This window comes from Puma concolor, chromosome E1 (genome assembly GCF_028749965.1).
Source record: "Puma concolor isolate L17-30 chromosome E1, mPumCon1.1.hap2, whole genome shotgun sequence".
Taxonomy (NCBI): Eukaryota; Metazoa; Chordata; class Mammalia; order Carnivora; family Felidae; genus Puma; species Puma concolor.
The window spans coordinates 50327930-50350655 of NC_141680.1; the positions used below are offsets into that span (position 1 = coordinate 50327930).

The window sequence follows — 22726 nt, forward strand, 5'->3', positions numbered from 1 at the left end:
TAAGACTTCCAAAGAAGTTAATATACTTTATAGGGGAAAGCTATTAACAAAGGAATCGAGTAGTTTTTTTTTTTTTTTTTTTTAATTTTTTTTAACGTTTATTTATTTTTGAGACAGAGAGAGACAGAGCATGAATGGGGGAGGGTCAGAGAGAGAGGGAGACACAGAATCAGAAACAGGCTCCAGGCTCTGAGCCATCAGCCCAGAGCCCGACGCGGGGCTCGAACTCACGGACCGCGAGATCGTGACCTGAGCTGAAGTTGGACGCTTAACCAACTGCGCCACCCAGGCGCCCTGGAATCGAGTAGTTTTAATTTATGGTTAGGTTATAAAGAATAACCTTTTATTTTACAAAAAGGCACAAAACTTGAATGGTCCATGACTTACTTATGCATAGCTAAACAGTCCTGTTGTAAAGTATCTTTAATTTCATATTTAAAAATTTGATTGACATTCATTTTTAACCACTAAAAAGCTGGATAAGGGAATAATATATGAATTCCAAGTTACAAGTGAATAAACTGGGTATAATAATTTGACTTCTTTCCTGAGAATTTTAGTTACTTTATAATTTGTTGAAAGCATATTTGGCTAGAATATTGCTGTGATATTTTACCATTTTTGTTTATATTTATCATTTGAAAAATGTGAAAAAATCACATACAGTTTGATTGGAATTTAATAGATTAAAATGCATATAAAATAAAATAAGGTAACATGTATTTAAGAAAACACTGTGTTGGGGAATAAATAGGTATAAAAATAGTCTTGAGCCAAACTTGTTTTGGGCTCTCTTTATAAATACCTCCAAACCTTTACCAGTGTGAGTGTTATTTTTTTAAAGCCATTATCCATTTCTGTAGAGTTGTATTATGCTGTGAATTGCATGACATCAGCATTTTTCACCCCTTCTCTGACATAAATTGTTATTTTCTCAGAGCAGATAGGTAAATAATTCTTTCTGAGGCCAGGCTGTCAGAATAATCTAGGGCTGGATAGTTTTTAACTTGAAGCCAGGCCTTCTGGTTGCTTATTTCTTACTACTCAAGTGGAGTGTATTAAGGACTGTAAATTATTTGTAAGCTAGGCAGAATATTTTCAGAGAGGTTAAGTATATTGTTTAGGGAGACAAAAGTCATGTGACTTAATTTGGACTGCTGATTATCTGTGTTATTTGGACAGTTTAATCACGGTTCTAGTCCAAGAGCTAATAGTTGAAGTGCATGGGTATTTGAGCTTTAATCTTTCTAATTTCATTAGAAATTAATTTAATCTCACAATACAAGTAAACTTGGAGGACATAGATGATTCTTAGGTTCTATGACCACAGAGGAGTGAATTCTTTGTAGTTTATGTTAATCAGGACTCCCTTCCCCCACCCCGTCCCACTCAGTATTTGTGAAAAACTAATGATATTTCCAAATATTGATTAAGCTTCCAAGGAATGATTATTGCGTGTAGTATACGAGTTTAGAAGGCAACCATTATATAATCTTTTTTGTTGTATTTTTATTTTTGTTTAATTATTAACAAATTTTTTTAATGTTTATTTTTGAGAGAGAGCACGAGCGGGGGAGAGACGGGGAGAGAATTCAAAGCAAGCTCTGCACTGTCAGCACAAAGCCCGATTTGGGGCTTGAACCCACGAACCATGAGATCATGACCTGAGTTGAAATCTGAGGCTCAACCGACTGAGCCACCCCAGTGCCCTTTTTGTTGTATTTTTAAGTAGAGTTTCTCTATTAACCTGAAATGAAGGTAGTGAACTACCCTTTCCCCAACTCGCCAAACCAATGAGTATTAATATAGTAGCGCTGTTTATTGACAGCTTTCTCTTGCCAGGTGCTAGGTCAAGTGCTTTGCACACTTAGCCTTGTTCAGTCATCCCAGCAACCCTGCAATGTGGGAATTTTATTTGCATTTTAAATGGGCTGCCTGATTCAGAGTTTAAATTACTGCCCAAGGTCATATAGCTGTTAAATGGTTCACTCAAACAGATGTCGCATTGACTTCAAAACCCAAGCTCTTCTTGGTGGGTTACCCTGCCTTTCCCAGAAAGTGATGAATATGCTTGTATAAATCTACACTGAGTGGGGAGAGCCAGAGAAGATTTGTACATTTCTCCAAACCATGGTGTTCAGAGAAGGTCTTCCTTTGAACCAAATTACTTCGTTAACAAATTCCATTTACTCAGTGAGATGGAAACATATTTCATATGTATGTAGAGGTGTATGTACACGTGCATGTACACATACTGTATAACCTGAGGATATCAAGTGGTTTTTCAGTGTTTTTTTATCAGTGATCCTAGAAGCAAAGTTAGCATAAAAACAAAACCATACTTTGTTCATGCAGTGATTAAAGTAAGGTTATGTTCTTTGAAATACTTGTAATTGTATTACAATATAGAGACATACTTGGGTTTTCTAACCCAAATTGTTAATAATATGTGAAAATTTTAGGGAGGCGCCTAAGAATCAGTGGAATCTGTAAATAACAAGAGCCTCTATCTTCATTCTGAGAGTAGTTGGAAGTTCTCAGGTGATCTTTCACTTAAGTGTTCATACATCCATACTTCGTATTTTACTGAAGTATTGGGAGTTCAAGGGCTGTGTCAATAGTCTTTGAAAGAGCCTTCATGAAGACAGGAAAGGAAACTTTTTAACTTTAAGAGTTTTTGAAGGAAGAAATACTCTCAAAGTTTAAAAGTGAGAAACTGAAGGAAGTATAAATTCTATTGGTGCCCTGTTTTACACATGAGGAATCTGAGCTACAAAGAGATTAAGTTATTTGATTGCCTGACTTTACACAGCTACTGAATGACAGAGCCGTGACTGAAACCCCAGCTGTCTAGCTCTGGAATCCATGCGCTTGACCACTTTGCCATGTCAGTCAAAGGATGAGTGAGATTTAAAATGGAGATTTCGGGCTGCTTTTGGAGCTGCTTTGACTTGATTAGCTTATTGTAAGTGTTTAGGATTCTGAAATGGTATCCTTTAGCTCTCAGACTGTTTCTTTGAGATCTCTGGGATCTTGTAGGCAAAGACTCACTGAGCTACTAGTTTCTTGTGAACTGTGGGGTCATTTGAAGGTTCTGCTCAACTCAGTGTTAATTCAGCTCCCGTTCAGTGCAGTTGAGGTCAGTGACAGTGGTCAAGGAACAGGGTATGGAGTTTAAAAAGGAGCTGAAACATAGAGTGAGTTCTAGCATCTTGGGTACATAAGCTGGAAATGGCGATTGTTATAAAAAATTGGTATTAAAAGCTGAGAGCAAAAGCCAGTCCATTCACTCCTTGTTTTGCTCTGTCTTGAATTGCAACCCAAGACGAAATGCCATTTTATGAAACGGATACTTTATCAATTAGATCAGAGAAACTTCTTTTGAATGTAGCATGTAGAATCATGTTGAAAGTATTCATAGAGTTGAATATTGTGGCTTTTTAAATCGAAAGGGTGGGAAAGTTTATGGATTTTAGCTCCTGGGATTTTAGGTCCTGAGTGCTATATTAAAGATCCTTCCTTAGCTATTAGACTGTGAGAAAAACGCCTTCTGATTCCTTCAGAAGTGTTCTTAGGAATAAAAATAAAGGGTAGCTTTTGGTTTGCATTTCTTAGCAACACATACTTCCTGCAAATGAATGACTGTCTTTTAACCTTTATGTCTTACTGTCAAAAATACATACTTCATATTTTGTGGTACTTGTACTTTTTCTGTTGTTGGCATGTAGGCCTGAAATTTTTCTGGACCCATTTCTTAAACTTACCTTGAAAAAAGTAGAAAGGACATACGTAAGAGAAACATAGTCCAGAATTAAACTCTGCAAAGTTTTGTGAATATATTAATAACCCAATTCCCGTTCACATACTGACTTTTATAATATAAACCTTTTCATCTGTGCTTCTTGAAGCCATCTTGATTACTTCTGTCCACAAGGATACCAGCTTGGGAAGAAACCATATCATATATCTTTCATAGCATAATAACACATTATTTGAACCTCATATTAAAGATAGGTATGCATATTTATAGTCATTTAAAATTTAAAAATTATGTTGTCTTTTGTAATATGTATTTATTATTTTTAATATTCAGAGATCAGATTGCCAACCTGTAGGAAAATAGTCATACAGTTGCAACAAGTTTTGAGTGTATTTTTCTCCTTTAGTATTTATTAATGTGATTCGGAAATGAATAATCAACATTAAAATTAGCATTCCAACTTCCTCTATTTTTCATACTTAATTTAACTCTTGTAGTCAATGTTGTAAGTTGTGCTTGTGACAGGCATCTGTTGAGTAAGAGAAAAATATAGGAATAGCTAGTTATTTCTTAAGAATCTTCATGAGGAATATCTACTTTGTGGCTCAGATTTATGTCCTGAGTTGGCTTTTCTTAGTCATCCAACACCAGGCTACTTTGTCCCCATAATTCAAATTAGTCTAATTTATGTATGTGTCTGAATTTGTGTATGTATATAATGTATGACTATGTCTAGAAGTACAAATCATTTGTAAAATGAGCTGGCATCAGTTTTGAAATCCCTAGTTATTATGTGGATAACAAGACTGTCATTTTGGATTAGTGTGGATAATTGAGCATTGACCACATTACTTGCATTGATCGGCCAAAATTAATTGGGAGCATAATTTGTATTTTCCACGATATTAGACATGACTGTAGTTTTGCAATCAAACTTCTGGAGTCTTGTGATCTGGTGGAAAGATTATACCTGAATCATAGCCAGATGAACGTTGGATCTGAGGATTTGGGGTGGGAAGAGGGAATTTGAAGCTCTCTTTAGTTGCTTATGTTCATTTCTGTGATCTCATCCACTGAAATTGTAAAATGATCTTGTAAATCTTTTCTGTAGGAAATTTTGGGAGCGGTTTATTGCCCTGTGTCATGAAAATAATAGCCTACACGGAATCACTTTTGAACAGATCAAAGCTCAGCTAGAGGCTTTAGAACTAAAGAAGACATATGTGTTGAATCCGCTGGCACCTGAATTTATCCCCCGGGCTCTAAGACTGCAGCATTCAGGAAATACCAACAAACTGCAGCAGTCACCCCCCAAGGTAAAGCCTGTTAATGGACTTGAAGAGGTTAAAGGGAGAGAACAGCACAGAAGGGTAAAGGTTTGTTGGGCTGCAAGTTACTTCAAGTATTGGAAACGAAGGTTATATTTGGTAGCAAGTAGTTTCTGCAAGGAACTTGTCTAGTTTGGACACGTAAGTGAACATGTGGCAGTTAGCCGTGCTTAATGTCATAGTGCTTCTCAAAAAGTTTTCAAGAACTTCATTGCTTCTGGAGTCCTGTGCATAATACAGCCTCCCGGTCCTCCCTGCTGATAGGCTGATTTTAGTAAGATGTGAATAAAACAAAGCAGTTTAAAGGACTATCTCGCTCATTAAAAGCATGCCCTTAGGGCATATTATTTATGAGGAATAATATTATATAACATTGTTTGTAGAAAGCAAATAGTTCTAATCCTTTGTTGGTGACCAGTTCAAGTGCTATTTGACACAGTGAGAAGATTTGGTTGGCCTCTTGAAGATTACTTTAACTGATCTGCTGACCCGTATTGTTGTGTAAGAAGTAGTCCATCAGAGGGAATGGAGGTGGGTCAGCCAGGGCCATTTCTACTTTTGAACCATAGCTATTTTGGGCAGAGACAGCTGGTTTATTTGCTACAGTGCCTGAAAAAAAAATGCTTGCACTTACCATAGAAAAGAAAGTTATGAGAATGGCACGTTTAGTATTTGTTCTGTTGTTTTGCTATATTTACAGTCATCAGCATGGTATTAAATTTATTGACATGAATTAAAAGAACACGTCAGTTTGGGGCTTCATTTTAAAAGCGTAAAACCTTGGGGCGCCTGGGTGGCTCAGTCATTTAAGCGTCTGACTCTTGATTTCGGCTCAGGTCATGATTTCACGGCTTGTGAGTTTTAGCACAGAAACTGCTTGGGATTCTCTCTCTCCTCTCTCTGCCCCTCCTCCTGTTCCCACTCACACGTGTGCTCTCTCTCAAATAAATAAACTTAAAAAAAAAATTAAAAAGTAAATCCTAATGTAAACAGTAATTAAGTAAACAATAGTTAATGTTTTAACATCTTGAAACTCTCTTGGTTAAATAGGTATTAAGCTGAGAAGAGAACTTCTGTGTTACTATACTTTGATTATTATTAATTTAATGAAAATGGACCTATGGTGCAATAATGCTTTAGCGATTTGGGATTTCCAGGGGATTAAGCATTTCGCATAAATGAATCTTCTAGGTTTCTAAAGCTTAAACTATAATAAATTAATAATCAACTTACTTATCAAATAGTTAAGTTTCTTCTGTGTGCCAGCTGGTATGTTCAGTACTGGAGAAGCATAGATAAAAGCACATAAGCCCCCGAGTCCTCTTGGAGAAGATGTTGGAGGGTAGTGGTCAGAGGAGAGAGGTGGATTCAAGGCATTTTCCACCACAGAGATCTTGGTTTTAGGAATCCACCGAGTGGATGGGGGTAGTGCTCCACTGGGGAGACATTTCAAGAACTAGAATATAAGCTCCATTACGACAGAGATTTTTGCCTGGATTATTTACTGCTCTAGCCTCTGTGCTGCAACAACATCTGGCTCCTCATAGGTGGCTTATAAGTATTTTTTGGGTGAATTAATAAAGCTTAAGAAAGAGCTGATAGAAAAGACCAGAGGTATGAGAGAACAGGTTCTATAGGGACCAGCAAGGAGTACAGGGTGTGTGGGGAGTAGGGAACCCAGGTCGAAACTTTTACATTTTCCGGTTTTTTTTTTTCTTTTTCTTTTTAATTAAAACATTGCAAAATCATTATACCCTTTGCACATTCCTAACTACAGTAAACTCTTCTTAGTGACTTGGGAATGTAGGAATCAACTTATGTACGGCAGGTGCAGCTAAGTTGAAGCCATGGAACCGCATGTGTATGGACCCTGAGCAAGACCCTGCAGTTTGCTTTTTGTTTTCGTTTGAAAGGTGAAGAAAATATATGTTTATTCCACTTGCTCTTCTAAAACCATAAACTCCCTGAAGCCACAAATCCTGTTCTATATACTTTTTATGGCCCCTAGTGCCTACCCCACTCTTTGCATATAGTGGGTGCTCAGTAAGTATCTGAGAAATCAATAATGGTTATGATGCATCCAGTAGAGTGTAGCATGGCTTTTTTCTTATAATTGAGAGGATTGTGTAATTAAAGGCCAAAGCAGCCATCTTCCTGGTGTTTCTTTTTCTTTCTTTCTTCTTTTTCTTTCTTTCTTTCTTTCTTTCTTTCTTTCTTTCTTTCTTTCTTTCTTTCTTTCTTTCTTTCTCTCTTTCTTTCTTTCTTTCTTTCAAATGTTTATTTACTTATTTTGAGAGAGGGGGAGATCTTGAGCGGGGGAGATACAGAGAGAGAGGGAGAGAGAATCGGGGCAGGGCTCAACGCAGGGCTCCATCCCATGAACCGAGAGATCATGACCTTAGCTGAAACCAAGAGTCGGATGCTCAACCGACTGAGCCACGCAGGTGCCCCAGTTAGCAACTTAATCATGTCTCATCTACAGACCACCCCTGCCCCCTCGCCAGATATGCACACTGAAAAATTTTGAAACAAATCCCAGATATTTTATATCATGTGCTAGAGCCTTTGGATGAAGTGGGGTTTATTGCCAGAAAAGAATACTATTTCTGAAAATGTGATACTGAACCGTACAATTTCTCCTAGAATTTTCCTTACTGTTTAACTTGTAACACAATTCTGTGCATAAGAAATATTAAAAATTAGTATTGTTAATGTTAGACTACAATTTAAACCCCAATGAGGTTTCTTGTGGACAAAAGCATCAGAAGACTGGACGACAGTTAAAAGTACTTTATATCCTGCTTGCTCAGGGCTGTGTTTGGCAACAAAACACCCTGTGCCGTTTAGCAGTCATATAACTTTATTCTCTGAACAGGTCACTTCTGTGATGGTGTTAGAGAAGGTACAGAACGTTAGGGGGTCCAGGAGCTGGTGGTCCTGATTGGCCCGCCATTGCCTCATTTTCTGCAAGCATCATTTATAGCAAAGGGCCTGTTTTGTGGGCACCTGCAGGATTAGCATGTAGAAAAGCCGTTTGCCTGTCTTCATTCTGCTTCCTCCTAGGGCATTTGCTGGGAGCAACATTTGGAAGCTTTGCTAACATGGAACAAAGTCATTTACACACATTACGCACTATAGAGACTAGTCAGAGGATAGATAATATTCAGAAATGGATTCTCTGGAAAGACCGTAGCATTTAGTTTGTGAGTTGTCTTCATCATCTGTCTCCTGCTGCTTGTGTTGTGTCTCACTGTCCAGACATCAGAAAACGTGTCCGTCTTTGTCCTTTGGTAGCCTCAGTGCCCAGCTAGGGGTGGACAGGTGTTGGGCCTCGTTAACATTTGTTGAATGAGTAAATGGAAAACAAAGAATGAGTGAAACAATAAATATTGGAAGAAACAAATAGTGGAGTAAAAAAAATAGTCCTTACAAAATATGTGATATGGGGCACCTGTTTGGCTCAGTTGGTTCAATGTCTCGCTCTTGGTTTTGGCTCAGGTCATGATCCCAGGGTCGTAGGATTGCGCCCCACATGAGACTCCACACTGAGCATGAACGAAACCCACTTAAGATCCTCTCTGTCTCCCTCTGCCCCTTTCCCTCGCTTGCGCGTGCTTTCACTCACTTGCTCTCTCTCCCCCCTGCCTTCACCCTTTCACTCTGTCTCTCAAATTAAAAAAGAAAGGTGTTATGAACTATATTTGCTTATAAAAATACCTTTGGTATTCTACCAAAGGTGTACATCCTTTCTGAGATTTATTAGCAAACTTTGGGATTTGTCACTATGGAATGACTTTTATGCATAGCGCTAGCTTACGGCTACATTATTATTTTGTTTATAAGCTACCAAACGCTGTATGATTTTGTATGGACCAAGTACCCTTACTGCTCCACAGCTGCATGCTTGCTAAGTGCAAGCATCCTGGAAAAGTGTTTCCTATATTGAACTGTACAGTGTGCTGAATTACGCTTATAGAAGTGCCATATTTTCACATGATAGGTCCCAAGTTGCTTTTCGGTTTAGCATATCCCACAAGCCAGAGGGTTGATGTCATTGCCTGGCATGCTTCCAGCTTTACAGTATTGGATTACCCTAGACTGTGATTACTCTTTGGATTGGTTTCCTATTGTTGCTGCAATAAATTGGGACAAACATAGTGACTTAAACAACACAAATTTATTATCTCATGTTTCTTTGGGTCAGACGTCCAGGTTGCCTTGGTTGGTTTGTCAGCTTTGGGTTTCACAAGGCCTGAATCAGGGTGTTGGCTGACCGGCCTCCTCTCTGGAAGCTTGGGAGGAATCTGCTTTTGAGTTCATGCAGAATCCAGTTCCCTGTGGTTGCAGGATCGACGTCCTTGTTTCCTAGACTGCTGTCAGCGGGTAGCGTTCTTAGCTTCTGGAGGCTTCTCTTCCATTCTTGCATTTGCCCTTTATGTTTCAGAACCACCAACAGTACAGTGAATCCTTCTCTCCCATGGAGTGTCTGACTTCCTCTTTTGCCACATCTGTTTGACTCCAGCTGGGGAAACTTTTCTGCTTTTAGGGCTCATGTGATTAGAGTGGGTCACCCAGATAATCCAGGATAATCTCTTTATTTTAAACACAACTTTGATTATATTTAGCAGAGACCCTTTTGCCACATAACATGACATAGTCACAGATTCCAGGGATCAGGGTGTGGACATCTTTCAGGGGCTGTTCTTCGTACCATAGTCTGACCACATCACTGTTTTCTCCTCGTTCTGCACGATTGCCTCTGGTTGACGGCTCGTTAGAGGCTAAGAAATCTAAAGAGTTTGCTGCCCTCTTGGAACGATCTTACCTTCTGTCCGTGTCACTGGCTCTCCTTTCTTCCGTCAGTGTGTGTGTGTCCCGGCCGCTCTGGTCACTTCTGATGACTTCTGCTTCTCATCTTCCCACCCACTTCCGGCGTCTCTGCCCTCGACCATTGTCACCGTCTCGCGCTTTCTTCTTGTGCCCAGCTTTCCTTCCCACTTCTCTGTTCCTCAGAAGTTTGTTTTTTATAGCTAGTGCCAATCACTGGGAACATTTCTCTTCTGGTTAATGGACCAAGTGCGATTCATTTTTGGCTATTTTTTCTGACTTTTTAAGAGTTGGAGCTTTGTTGCCCTTGCCTGCTCACGGCTAACCTGACCACATGCCTTTGATGTTTAGCGCCGACCTGAGTGTGTGACCTTGCTGACAGGGACGTAAATGAAGCATCACTGTACTTTCGGTTTGGTCAAGAATAAATCTTCCTTTCTGCTGTAGATATCATCCCCTCCCCCCCTTTAGTTTTCAGATATTATGTACAAACAACAGATTTGTGTGTGTCTAAGGGTAAGTTGTGTAATGTGCTACTTGTATTGTATCATGGCTTTGTGTTAACATTTAGCCAATAGAAGGAGAGAGACATTTTTCGAAGTCCAGAAATTCAGAACCATTGTCTTTTAAAATATTGTTTCTGTGCTAAAGTCATCCCATTTAATGGTATATGAATCTGGCATTGTTTATTTAATAAATCTTTGTTTGATGAACATTGAGGTTGTTAACATTTAACACGTATAAACAATGCTGTGATGAACATCTGTGCCCAAGTCCATTATTAGTTCATTTCGATTAATTCCTGGAAGTGTAATTATTGGGTTAAAGTGTATGTACATTTTTGATGCTTTTGATAGTATTGCCAAATTGCTTTCTAGAAAGTGCGTACGTTTTTCTTTTTTTAGAGACAGGCTTTTTTAAACAAATGTTTACTTATTTATTTTGAGAGAAAGGGCACTAGTAGGGAAGGAGCTGAGAGAGATACAGAGAGAGTCCCAAGCAGGCTCCACACTGTCGGCACAGAGCAGACTCAGGGCTCTTGCACAAACTGCAAGATCGTGACCTGAGCCAAAGCCAAGAGTTGGATGCTTAACCGACGGAGTCACCCAGGCTTCCCAATTTGTATGTTTTCTGAAGCAGATTATGACAGTCAGTGTCTTTTCTTGTTCCTCCAGTAAATTTTACATGTTAAGATGCCCAAAATGACATAAATCTCAAACCATATTTACGTCCATATTATTGTTTTAAAGTCCTCGTCCTCAGGAATTGCAATTCCGTCAAGACTGATGTTTTTCCCTTGAAAAACAACTTTTCATTTTGTCATTTAATTAATAGAAAATGTGTAGAGAAGCTGCAAAGGAATAGAATTTAGGGTCCAGTCACATTGATTATGTATTTTTTTTTTTTTAATTTTTTTTTCAACGTTTTTATTTATTTTTGGGACAGAGAGAGACAGAGCATGAACGGGGGAGGGGCAGAGAGAGAGGGAGACACAGAATCGGAAACAGGCTCCAGGCTCTGAGCCATCAGCCCAGAGCCCGACGCGGGGCTCGAACTCACGGACCGCGAGATCGTGACCAGGCTGAAGTCGGACGCTTAACCGACTGCGCCACCCAGGCGCCCCATTATTATGTATTTTTTTTTGATCATTTATTTATATTTTAAAATGTTTGTTTATTTTGAGAGAGAGAGTGTACACGTGAGAGTGTGACAGCACGAGCAGGGGAGGAGCAGAGGGGGGAAGAGGGGAGGGAGAGGAGGAGGGAGAGGGAGGGAGGGAGGAAGGGAGGGAGGGAGGGAGGGAGGGAGAGAGAGAGAGAGAGAGAGAGAGAGAGAGAGAGAGAGAGAGAGAATATCCCAAGCAGGCTCCACACTGTTAGTGTAGAGCCCAGTGTGGGGCTCGATCCCATGAACTGTGAGACCATGACCTGAGCCAAAATCCAGAGTCAGATGCTTAACCGACTGAGCCACCCAGGCTCCCCTAAAAAATCACTTAAACAAAGAATTTTACATACTCTTAATTTGAGGCTGAGAAAAATGGAGGCCTAGCACCATGACTTAATATTTAAAAAGAAAGTTGGCTCAAAGCAGTCTAATGGTTATTAATTACACACTTGCAGTCTTTAAATTGTAATTGTTGCTGAATATATTTAATTTGCATAGGATTAGGGAAGTAATGTTTTCCTAATATTAAATGTATTTATAGTATTATACGTTTGTTTTTTTCTATAAAGGGGAAAAGCCTCCATCATACCCAGAATGATCATTTCCAGAATGATGGAATTGGTAAGTGGAAAATCAGCCCTGTGGTAATTTGCTTTTATGGTATAAGAGGTTTACTCTAAATTTCATCACTAGAAGATGGGGAGAGGGATACACACACACTTTGGAACTCACTTAACCTCTTTTATTCAGCACATCTGGTCTTGTGAATGCTTTGTTATGACATTTCTGAAAACAGATGGTTTTGTAGGTACCAAGGTTTATGTATTTATAAGTTATGAAGAAAACCATTTAAGCATATGCCACAGAAGTTTTGGGAACATATTTATGTCCTACAAATATTGGATCATTGAAATGTCAAGATAAAGTTTACTTCAATGATTTAAACTGTTGCAGAATTATGCTTTTAAAATATTAATTGTTTAACCTTCATTTTGTCTGTGACTATTGCAAGCCAAAACTTTATTGTGAAAAAATATTGTGTATATTTTCCTAGTCTCAGAAGAATGTTTATTGAGTGTGTATGATTTTCTCTCTCGAAAGACACACCTTTACCTCCTTGGAAGACATTTAAAATTATACTAGTTTACAGAGAGAATACTTTGTATAACTCAAAATAATTTTAGGTAACGTTGTAAGATGGTTGTGGTTTTTTAATATGCTTTACTCTTCCACATTGATAATTCTTATCTTAGGCAAACCTGGAAAATGTGTTTTGCTGTTGGTGATTTAAATCATTTTTGTCCAGGGGAATGTGTACAGTTACTAAGTTGAGTCCTTTCTCTGTTTATTTTTCAGTTCAGCCCAATCCTTCTGTACTTATTGGCAATCCTATTAGAGCATATACTCCTCCTCCCCCCCTTGGACCTCACCCAAATTTGGGGAAATCTCCAAGCCCTGTTCAAAGAATAGATCCTCACACTGGGACAAGTATTCTTTATGTACCTGCTGTCTATGGAGGGAATGTAGTTATGTCGGTGCCTTTACCTGTAAGTGGACATTTGAAATACCGTTTATTGAATAAAATAAAATAAAATAAAATAGGCTTCACTAAATTAGTAACTATCCCAAATAGTGTTGTTGTTGTTGTTTTACTTTTTAATTCTTGTACGCTTCTTTTAAAGCAGCTCTTTCTTTAACCTTCAAAATGTGAAATGACCAGAGAAATATGAATTGTTGTTTATTGTCAGTTGTTATGAAGAAATTTGTATATTGGATGTTTTGATTGAGAAGACTTTGTATTCCCTTAAAAATATTTTTGCTGGGGAAAATTGGCCTGAACATTAAACAGAGCTAGTAAATTGGTCTCTTGTTTTGTAAAGTGATACTTTTATTTTATCTGTTACTTTTTTATTCTTACATAATTCACTAACCCTTCCTAGGAAATACAGTTTTTTGGAGGAGGCAAAGAAGCTTGGATTAGTCTAGCTCTCTGGATCAGAATTTATCTGAGAAATTTCAATCCTTTCATAATCTTACTGGCACTTAAAAACATTATTAAATGTTTTCTGAGACTATAGATATTGAGAGGGTTTCCATCTTGTGTAAAACCCACTTTTGTTCCTTTAAGATTTTTTACTATTTTGGTAAAAAAAATTTTTTTTTTTACTAATATTTCCAAATTCAGAAATTTTATCCCAGAAAATATTTCTTGCATTTAAGGCAAATATTATAATTTCAGGCAGAGGTGATTATTGCCGGGGGTTTTGGCACCTCCACACCCCAAAATGGAAAAATGCCCAACTGTACACCTTGCTCAGCCATATTGCTCATGAGAGTTTACAATTACAACAGCCAATAGCTGTTGGTAAGAAATACGTGGTTCATGCCCACTCCCCAAAAGACTTTCAATTTTAGCTGACTTATTTCTTCCCAGACAGCCTGGCAACATCATACATCATTTTCTTTAAATAGTAAGTCCCTTAGGATTTATATTTCATTTTACTAGGTCAGAGAGGCTTTTATTATATAAGATTTTTAAGAGTCTGCATTTAACAGTTACACTATAATAAGATAATAGGGGCAGTAGCTCAGATGTCATAGTATTTATCCTTTTATGTCAGTATGCAGAGATTATGTATTTAGATATACCTAAAGAAATATTTTGTTTCTGTGGTTTAAGGGAAGAGTTGAATTAATCAAAAGAGTTAATTTAAACTAATGACCTATCTGAATTTTGCCTACAATCAATGAACGTTAAGTGATTTGGTTATTCATGTAAATTTGGAGTATGTGTATTTTTTTTTTTTTTATTTTTTTAATGTTTATTCTTGAGACAGAGACAGAGAGTTAGTGGGGGAGGGTCAGACACACACACACACACACACACACACACACACACACACACACACACACAGAATCTGAAGCAGGCTCCAGGCTCTGAGCTGTCAGCACAGAGCCTGATGTGGGGCTCAAAATCATGAACCGTGAGATCATGACCCAAGCCGAAGTCGGACGCTTAACTGACTGAGCCACCCAGGCCCCTCCGCCGCCCACCGTTTAAAAAAATTTTTTTTAATGTTTGTTTATTCTTGAGAGAGAGAGAGAGAGACAGAGCATGAGCGGGGGAGGGTCAGAGAGAGAGGGACTTTAATGTTTATTTTTGAAAGAGAGAGAGAGAGAGAGAGAGAGAGCGAGCGCATGAGCAGGGGAGGGGCAGAGACAGAGGGAGACACAGAATCGAAAGCAGGCTCCAGGCTCTGAACTGTCAGCACAGAGCCCGATGTGGGGCTCAAACCTACCAACTGTGAGGTCATGACCTGAGTCTAAGTCAGATGCTTAACCAGCTGAGACACCCAGGCACCCTGGAGTGTGTATATTTTATGTTGAGACTCCTTAGACTAAATTCTTTAACTTTTTCACTTGTTCTCTCATTTAGTCTATTAAACTATGTAACTATGCAGTTATAACTTTAAAGGGTAACTTTCTTGATAATCTATGACATATATACATTCATATTAAAGGGAAGTGATTTAGGATTATAAAATAAGTTGATGCGTCAAGGAATAATTACCAATTTTATGTCCCTAGTTTCTTCCTAACCTGAAAAATGACCAATTTTCCCTACACACTAAAGATTCAGGAAGCCAGTTTTTCTTTTGGAAGCTAATTCTTGACTAGTTAAGTTCTAGCAATAATTCTACCAGTTGTTATAACTAGCATTGACTTTGTAGTTACTTATTTTGATAAAATTAACATGTGTGTGTTTGCTTTTTCCTAATCAGTAGCACTATAGCAGTTTGCATTTTAAAATGTATTTAATGCAGTTACTCCATTTCTTGTGATAACGTAGGTACCATGGACAGGGTACCAGGGCAGGTTCGCAGTTGATCCTCGGATCCTTACACACCAAGCAGCGATGGCCTACAATATGAACCTCTTACAGACACACGGACGGGGGTCTCCCCTACCGTATGGCCTTGGGCACCACCCACCCGTCAGCATCGGGCAGCCACAAAGCCAGCATCAGGAGAAGGATCAACATGAGCCAAGTCGAAATGGTGAGCTGCTTTGCTGTTATCAAGATCCTAAAATGTTGATACACCTGCTTGTATCTTTTAACAATATGATTGTTAAATTGTTCGTGGATTATAGACCCCTTTGAGAAAGAATCTGATGCAAAAACTATGGATCTTCTCTCCAGAAGATACAAGTATGTACACAAATGAAAATGCATGATATAATCAATATTACCAATTTTCTGAAAAAATACCAAATTTTAATATTTAGAGTGTTTTTAAATGATAGTTATTTAAAATCGAGACAGAAAATCCTCTCCTGTTAAATATATTTATTGACCAAAATTATTTTTGTGGTACACTAAATGTAGATGCTACTGTGGCAATAGTTGACCTAAAGTAGTTACATCTTCTTGTGAATCATAATCTCCTGTGTAATTGAAGGAAAAATTACACAGTCTTTAAGTTTGTTTGTTTATTTTATTTTTTATTATATATTTTAAAGATTCTTGGGTTTTATTTGTTTTGAGTGAGAGAGAGAGAGAGAGAGAGAGAGAGCATGCGTGTGCGCAAGCGGGACAGGAACAGAGAGGGAGGGAGAGGGAGAATTGCTAACAGCACAGAGCCGGATGAGGGGCTTCAACTCATGAACCATGAAATCGTGACCAAAGTTGGATGCTTAACTGACTGAGCCACGTGTCCTTATTTATTTGTTTTTGAGAGAGAGTGAGAGAGTAAGAGTGAGAGAGTAAGCGAGCACGTGTGTGCAAGTGGGAGGGGTTGGGGGGGGAGAGAGAGAGAGAGAGAGAGACAGAGACAGAGACAGAGACAGAGAGAGAATATTCCAAGTAGGCTCCGTGCTATTAGCACAGAGCTCGATTTGGGGCTCAAACCCACAAACCATGAGATCATGACCTGAACCAAAATCAAGAGTTGGACCCTTAACTGACTGAGCCACCCAGGCGCCCCACTCAGTCTGTTTTTTTCAAAAGAAAAAAAAAATTTTTTTTTTTTTTTTTTTTTTTTTTTTTTTACATTTTTTTATTTTTTAGAGAGTGTGAGCAGGGGAGGGGCAGAGAGAGAGGGAGACACAGAATCAGAAGCAGGCTCCAGGCTCTGAGCTGTCAGCCCGGAGCCCATCGTGGGGCTCGAACCCATGAACTGTGGGGTCATGAACTGAGCTAAAGCCAGATGCTCAACCGACTGAGCCATGAGGCGCCCCAGCACTCAGTCTGGTTTTTAAAGTCAGGTTTACTGAGGTATAATTTATATAATGTAAAATTTACTTTTAAAATGTACAGCTGACATATTTTGACAAATGAACAGAGTTGTTAACCACCACCAGAATCAAGACACAGGGTGTTTATGTAACTCAAAATATTCTCTCATAGTCCTTTGTAGTCTGTCTTCTCCAACCCCCAGCCCTGGGCAACCACCGATCTGCGTTTTGCCTCTGTACTCTTGTCTTTATACTTAGTACGTCATATAAATGGAATCAGAGTATATGGCTTCCTTGTGTCCAGCTTCATTCACTTAATGCTTTTGAGATTCATTTATGTGGTCTTTGTCAGTAGTTTATGCCTTTTTACTGTTGATTAATATTCTATTATATGGTTGCACTGCAGTGTTTGTATCTATCCATCAGTTGACAGGCACCTTAGTTATTTCTGTTTTTTGGCTCTTATGAGTAAAGCAGCTGTGAACATATGTTTTCATTTCTCTTGGGTGTATACCCAGGAGTAAGATTACTGAGTATGTTGTAAATACATAGGTAACTTTATAATAAATTACCGTGCTGTTTTCCAAAGTGGCTGATGCGTTTTTCTCATCAGCTAGTAATGTTTGAGATCTCTAGCTGTTGCACATTGTCATCAACACTTAGTATTGTTAGTCTTTTTACTTTTACCTTTGCTAGGAGGTATCTGATAGAATCTGATTGTGGTGTTAGTTTGCATGTTCCTAATGATTAATAATATTGAATATCTTTTCATTGGGTCATTTGCCCTCTCTCTCTCTCTCTCTCTCTCTCTCTCTCTCTCTCTCTCTTTTGTAATGTTTGTTTTTGTGAGAGAGAGAGAGAGGGATCACAGAATCTGAAGCAGACTCTAGACTTTGAGCTGTCAGCACAGAGCCCGACCTGGCACTTGAACTGTGAGATCATGACCTGAGTTGAAGTCAGGTGCTTACGGTGCCCCTAGAAGTTTCTACTTTTGATAAAATTCAGTTTATCCTTTTTTTTTTTCTTTTTTGAGCCATGTATTTGGTGTTGGCGAAATTTTTGTCTGATCCAAGATCACAAGGATCTGTGTTTTTTTTCCCCAGGAGTGTCGTGTTTTTAGCTCTCACATTAGGTCCTTTTTGAGTTAAGTTTTATATGTGTTATGAGGTAAGAATGTTTTTGTTTTCTTTTTGCTTATGTATGTTCATTTGTTTTAGCACTATTTCTTGAAAACACTGTCCTTCCTGCATTAAGCTAACTCGGTACCTTTGTTGAAAATCAGTTGACCACATACATGAAGTCTGTGTTCTGTTCTGTTGATGCACACGTTCATGTGTGTGCCAAATGTGCTGTCTTGATTCCTGTAGCTTCATGAAAGTCTAGACGTCAGGTCTATGAGTACAAGGTTGTTTTTCTTTTTCAAAACTGTCTATTCCAAGTCCTTTGCATTTTCCACATGCATTTTACAATCAGCTTGTCCGTTTCTACAAAAAATCCTGCTGGGATTTTGATTGGGATTGTGTTGAATCTACAGGCCGATGTGGGGAGGATTGACAACAATATTGAGTCTTCTGTTATATGAACAGGATATCTCTCTCAGTTTCTTTTTGTTTTAAGGACACACTTCAAAAAAATTGTTTTTAATGTTTGTTTAGTTTTTGAGAGAGAAAGAAAGAAATCCCAAGCAGGCTCCATGCTGTCAGCACAGAGCCCTGTGCGGGGCTTGAACCCATGAACTCTGAGATCATGACCTGAGCTGAAACCAAGAGTTGCAGGCTCAACCGACTGAGCCACCCAGACACCCTATTTCTCAGTTTCTCTTACTTAGTTTTATGATTTTCCTCCTCAGTAGTGCATGCCACACATTCTGATGTATTTTTGTTTCATTCAGTTGAGTACACTTTTTTTTTTTTTTTTAAAGTTTATTTACGTATGTTTCTGTGAGAGAGAGAGAAAGAGAGCCAGGGAGGGGCAAAGAGAGGGAGAGAGAATCCTGAGCCGGCTTCATGCTGTCAGTGCAGAGCCCAGTGCAGGCCTCGAACCCACAAACTGTGATCATGATCTGAGCTGAAGCCAAGAGTCAAACACTTAACCGACTGGGCCACCTAGGCACCCCTTAAGTACACTTGCTAATTTCACTTGAAATTGGATCCATGGAATATTTAGAAAGGTGAGTTTTAGTTTCCAGTTATTGAGGATTTTCTAAGAATTTTTATGTTGTGGATTTCTACTTTGATTCCACTGTGGCAAGAAAACGTATTTTGTATGACTCAAACTCTTTTCTTTTGAACTTCCTGAGATTTGTTTTACAGTCCAGGATATGGTGTATCTTTGTGAATGTTCCATGTGCACTTGAGAAGAATGGAGTACTCTATAAATGTTACTTAGGTCAAGTTGATTGATAGAATTGTTCACGTGTACTATATTCTTGCCCATTTTCTGTCTTCTTTTAAAGAAATATGTATTGGGAGGAGAATATTGAAATCTCCAAGTACAATTGGTATTTGTCTATTTTTCCTTTAAATTTTGCTTGGTTAAATTTGAAGTTCTCTTATTAGGAGTATAAACATTTAGGATTATGTGCTTTTGATTAATTAACTCTGCTGTCTTTTTTTGAATGACATTCTTTATCCCTGGTAATATAGGCTTTGCTCAGAGGTCTACTTTGTTAATATCTAATGTAACCACTTTAACTGTATTTTGACTAGTGGTAGCATGGTATATCTGTTTTGACCTTTTTCTTTCCTTTTTGATCTATTACTTTTAATCTTTTTGTGTCTTTATATTTATTTATTTAAAAAAATTTTTTTAAATGTTTGTTTATTTTTGAGGTGGGGGTAGGGAGAGGGGTAGATAGAGAGGGAGACACAGAATCCAAAGCAGGCTCCAGGCTCCAAGCTGTCAGCACAGAGCGCGATGCGGGGCATGAACTTTTGAACTGTGAGATCATGACCCAAGATGAAGTTGGATGCTTAACCAACTGAGCCACCCAGGTTCCTTGATTTGTGTCTTTATATTTAAAGTGCATTTCTTTCTAAATTTTTGTTTGTTTATTTGAGAGAAAGAGAGAGAGAAGGAGGGAGGGAGGGAGGGGGAGGGGTAGAGAGAGAGATGTAGACACAGCATCCAAAGCGGGCTCCAGGCCCTGAGCTGTCAGCACAGAGCCTGACGCAGGGCTCGAACCCATGAACCGTGAGATCACGACCTAAACTGAAGTCAGACACTCAACTGACTGAGCCACCCAGGCGACCCTAAAGCACATTTCCTTTAGATGTCATATGGTTGGCTCTTGATTTTTTTTAAAGTTTATTTATTTTGAGAGAGCCAGCGGGGGGCGTGGGAGGCAGAGAGAGAGAGAGAGAGAGAGAGAGAGCGAGAGGGAGAGAAAGAGGGCGAGAGGGAGAGAAAGAGAGAATATATCCTAAGCGGGCTCTGTGCTGCCAGCACGGAGCTCAATGTGGGGCTCGATCCCACAAACTGTGAGATCATGACCTGAGCCAAAATCAAGAGTTGGATGGAAATCAAGAGTCAAATGAGCCACCCAGGCACCCCTTGATGTTTTTTTTAATCCAGTGTGACAATCTCTGCTTTTTCATTGAGGTGTTTAGAGCATTTATAATTAATTATATAAATTAGGCTTGATTTTATCATCTTGCTATCTATTTTGAATTTGTCCAATCTTCTTTTGTTTCCCCTTGCCTTTTTTTCCTGTCTTCTTTTGGATTCGTTGAATATTTTTTATGATTCCAGTTTATCTCCTTTTTTGATTATTAGCTATAACTCTTTATTATTTTAGTGTTTGCTTTAGAGTTTATAGTATATATCTTTATCACAGACTCCTTTCCAATTTATATTTTACCATTTCATGTACAAAGAACCTTACAGTATTTCAATTTATCCTCTTCTGGCCTTTATGATATTATTGCCATACATATTACTTTTACATATAAGGCCAAACATTGTTATTATTTACACAACCAAATAATTTTTTAAAGAGGTTTAGATGGCTCTGTCATTTAAGCGTCTGACACTCGATTTCGGTTCAGGTCATGATCTCATGGTTTTGTGAGTTTGAGCCCTGTATGGGCTCGTCACTGACTTCGTGGAACCTGCTTGTGATTCTCCCTCTTTTCCTGCCCCTCCCCTGCTCGCACTCTGTCTCTTTCAAAATAAATAAATAAAAAAGAGTTTTAAATAATAAGAAAAATAATTTTTTGATCTATCCATGTAGGTAGCATTTCTGGTAGTCTTTATTTCTTTCTGTATACTCATGTTTCCATCTGATACAATTTTCCTTCTGCCTGAAGAAATTCTAACATTCCTCATAGTGTAGATCTACTGGTGATGAATTATTTCAGCATCTGTATGCCTGAATGTATTTTTGTTTCACTTTCATTTTTGAAAGAAGATATTTTTGCAAGGTATAGAATTCAAGGTTGACAATTTTTATCTTTAAGCATTTTAATGATGTTACTCTCCTGTTTTCTTGCTTGCATTATTTCTAGTGAGAAATCTGATGTCATCCTGTCTTTGTTTTTTCTATATGTAATGTGCCTTTTTCCCCCCGTCTGACTGCTTTTATGAGTTTCTTTTTTGCTGGTTTTAGTAGATTGATTATGCTGTTCCTTGGTGTAGTTGTCTTCATGCCTCTGGTGTTTGAAGTTTGTTGAGCTTCTTGGATCTGTGTGGTTTTATAGTTTTCATCAAGTTTGGAAACTTTTGACCTTTATTTCTTAAGATATTTTTATGTCTTGCCTCTCCTCTCTTCAGGAATTCCAACAACCCAAATATTAGGCTGATTTAATTTTTCCCACAGTTGATGGATGCACTTCCTTTTTTAAATTCTTTTGTTCTTTTTGCATTTCATTTTTTGTAACTTCTATTGCTATGCCTCCAATTCATTAAGTTTTCATACTGCAGTGTCTAATCTGTTAGTTCTACCTAGTGTATTTTTCATCTTCAGACATTGTAGTTTTCATTTCTTGAAGTCTAGTAGTAAGGCTATTTTGGCATGAGAATTCATTTTACAGAGAGAGTTCCAGTGGCTTTCCTAAAAGAGTGTTTTCAAACAAGAACCCAAATCAAGGATTTTTTTCAAGGAATTTAAAATATCCAGCAGTTAATTCTTATAGATTAAAATCCTTTCACATGTGTGAAATAGCATCTTTTAATTCTGTTATAATTGTGATTTTTAAAAACACTTTAATTTTGTTTCCTTTGCTATTCCTCATTCACTTACATTTAGTTTGCTATCTATTACTTTTAAGGAGTATAAGTACACCCCTTTCAGAATATCTTTATTCAGTTTAGATTTCTTTATTAATTTGGATTGATATATTATTTGCATTTTTGCTTAATTATATTTGTAAATGGCCAAAACATTGAGCCTTTATAAGTAGTAAGAATTTCAGTACCTTTTCTGTGACTGGTTTAGGAAAAACGAGGCTACAAATTCCTGGAGAATGGGCAATTATCTTTGAAATTATGTCATGTTTTAAGGTTATTCCTTTATTAATCTTTTTTATTGATAATGAGGTTTGCTTTAATTATAAATTTTCTTTCTTGCAGGGAAACTACAACCCTCAAACTTTAGTAAAAACAAAACCCCAGCAGTAATATAAATTGATACAATAGATGAAAAATGTTCAAATTATTCTGCTCTAATAATGGTTAGTCATTGGAAATGTAACATCCATTGGAGACAATTTATAAGAATTTAAAAATATTTTCTTAGGTAAAAGTGATACAAATAATCCTGGACCTGAAATTAGTAAGATTCGAACACCAGAGAAAAAGCCTATGGAATCCAAACAGGTATGCTGCTTACATGTAGTGAATGCATTATCCTAATGGATTTTAGTCTGATTGATCACCTTGGAATGTTGATGTTTTAAAGAAAATTTTCTCTTTT

The 22726-nt window shown here is 37.9% G+C and overlaps 1 protein-coding gene across 6 annotated transcripts in view; it reads left to right on the top strand.

Moving 5' to 3' along the window:
• Positions 1–22726, top strand: part of HELZ (helicase with zinc finger) — a 162774-nt gene that overhangs the window by 100867 nt on the left and 39181 nt on the right. For all 6 annotated transcript variants that reach the window (XM_086687797.1, XM_086687802.1, XM_086687801.1 and 3 more), the window contains 5 exons: positions 4872–5076; positions 12150–12201; positions 12937–13127; positions 15431–15638; positions 22550–22629. In XM_086687797.1, coding sequence (XP_086543923.1) covers positions 4872–5076; positions 12150–12201; positions 12937–13127; positions 15431–15638; positions 22550–22629 — 736 coding nt within the window. The remainder of the gene's footprint in view (positions 1–4871; positions 5077–12149; positions 12202–12936; positions 13128–15430; positions 15639–22549; positions 22630–22726) is intronic.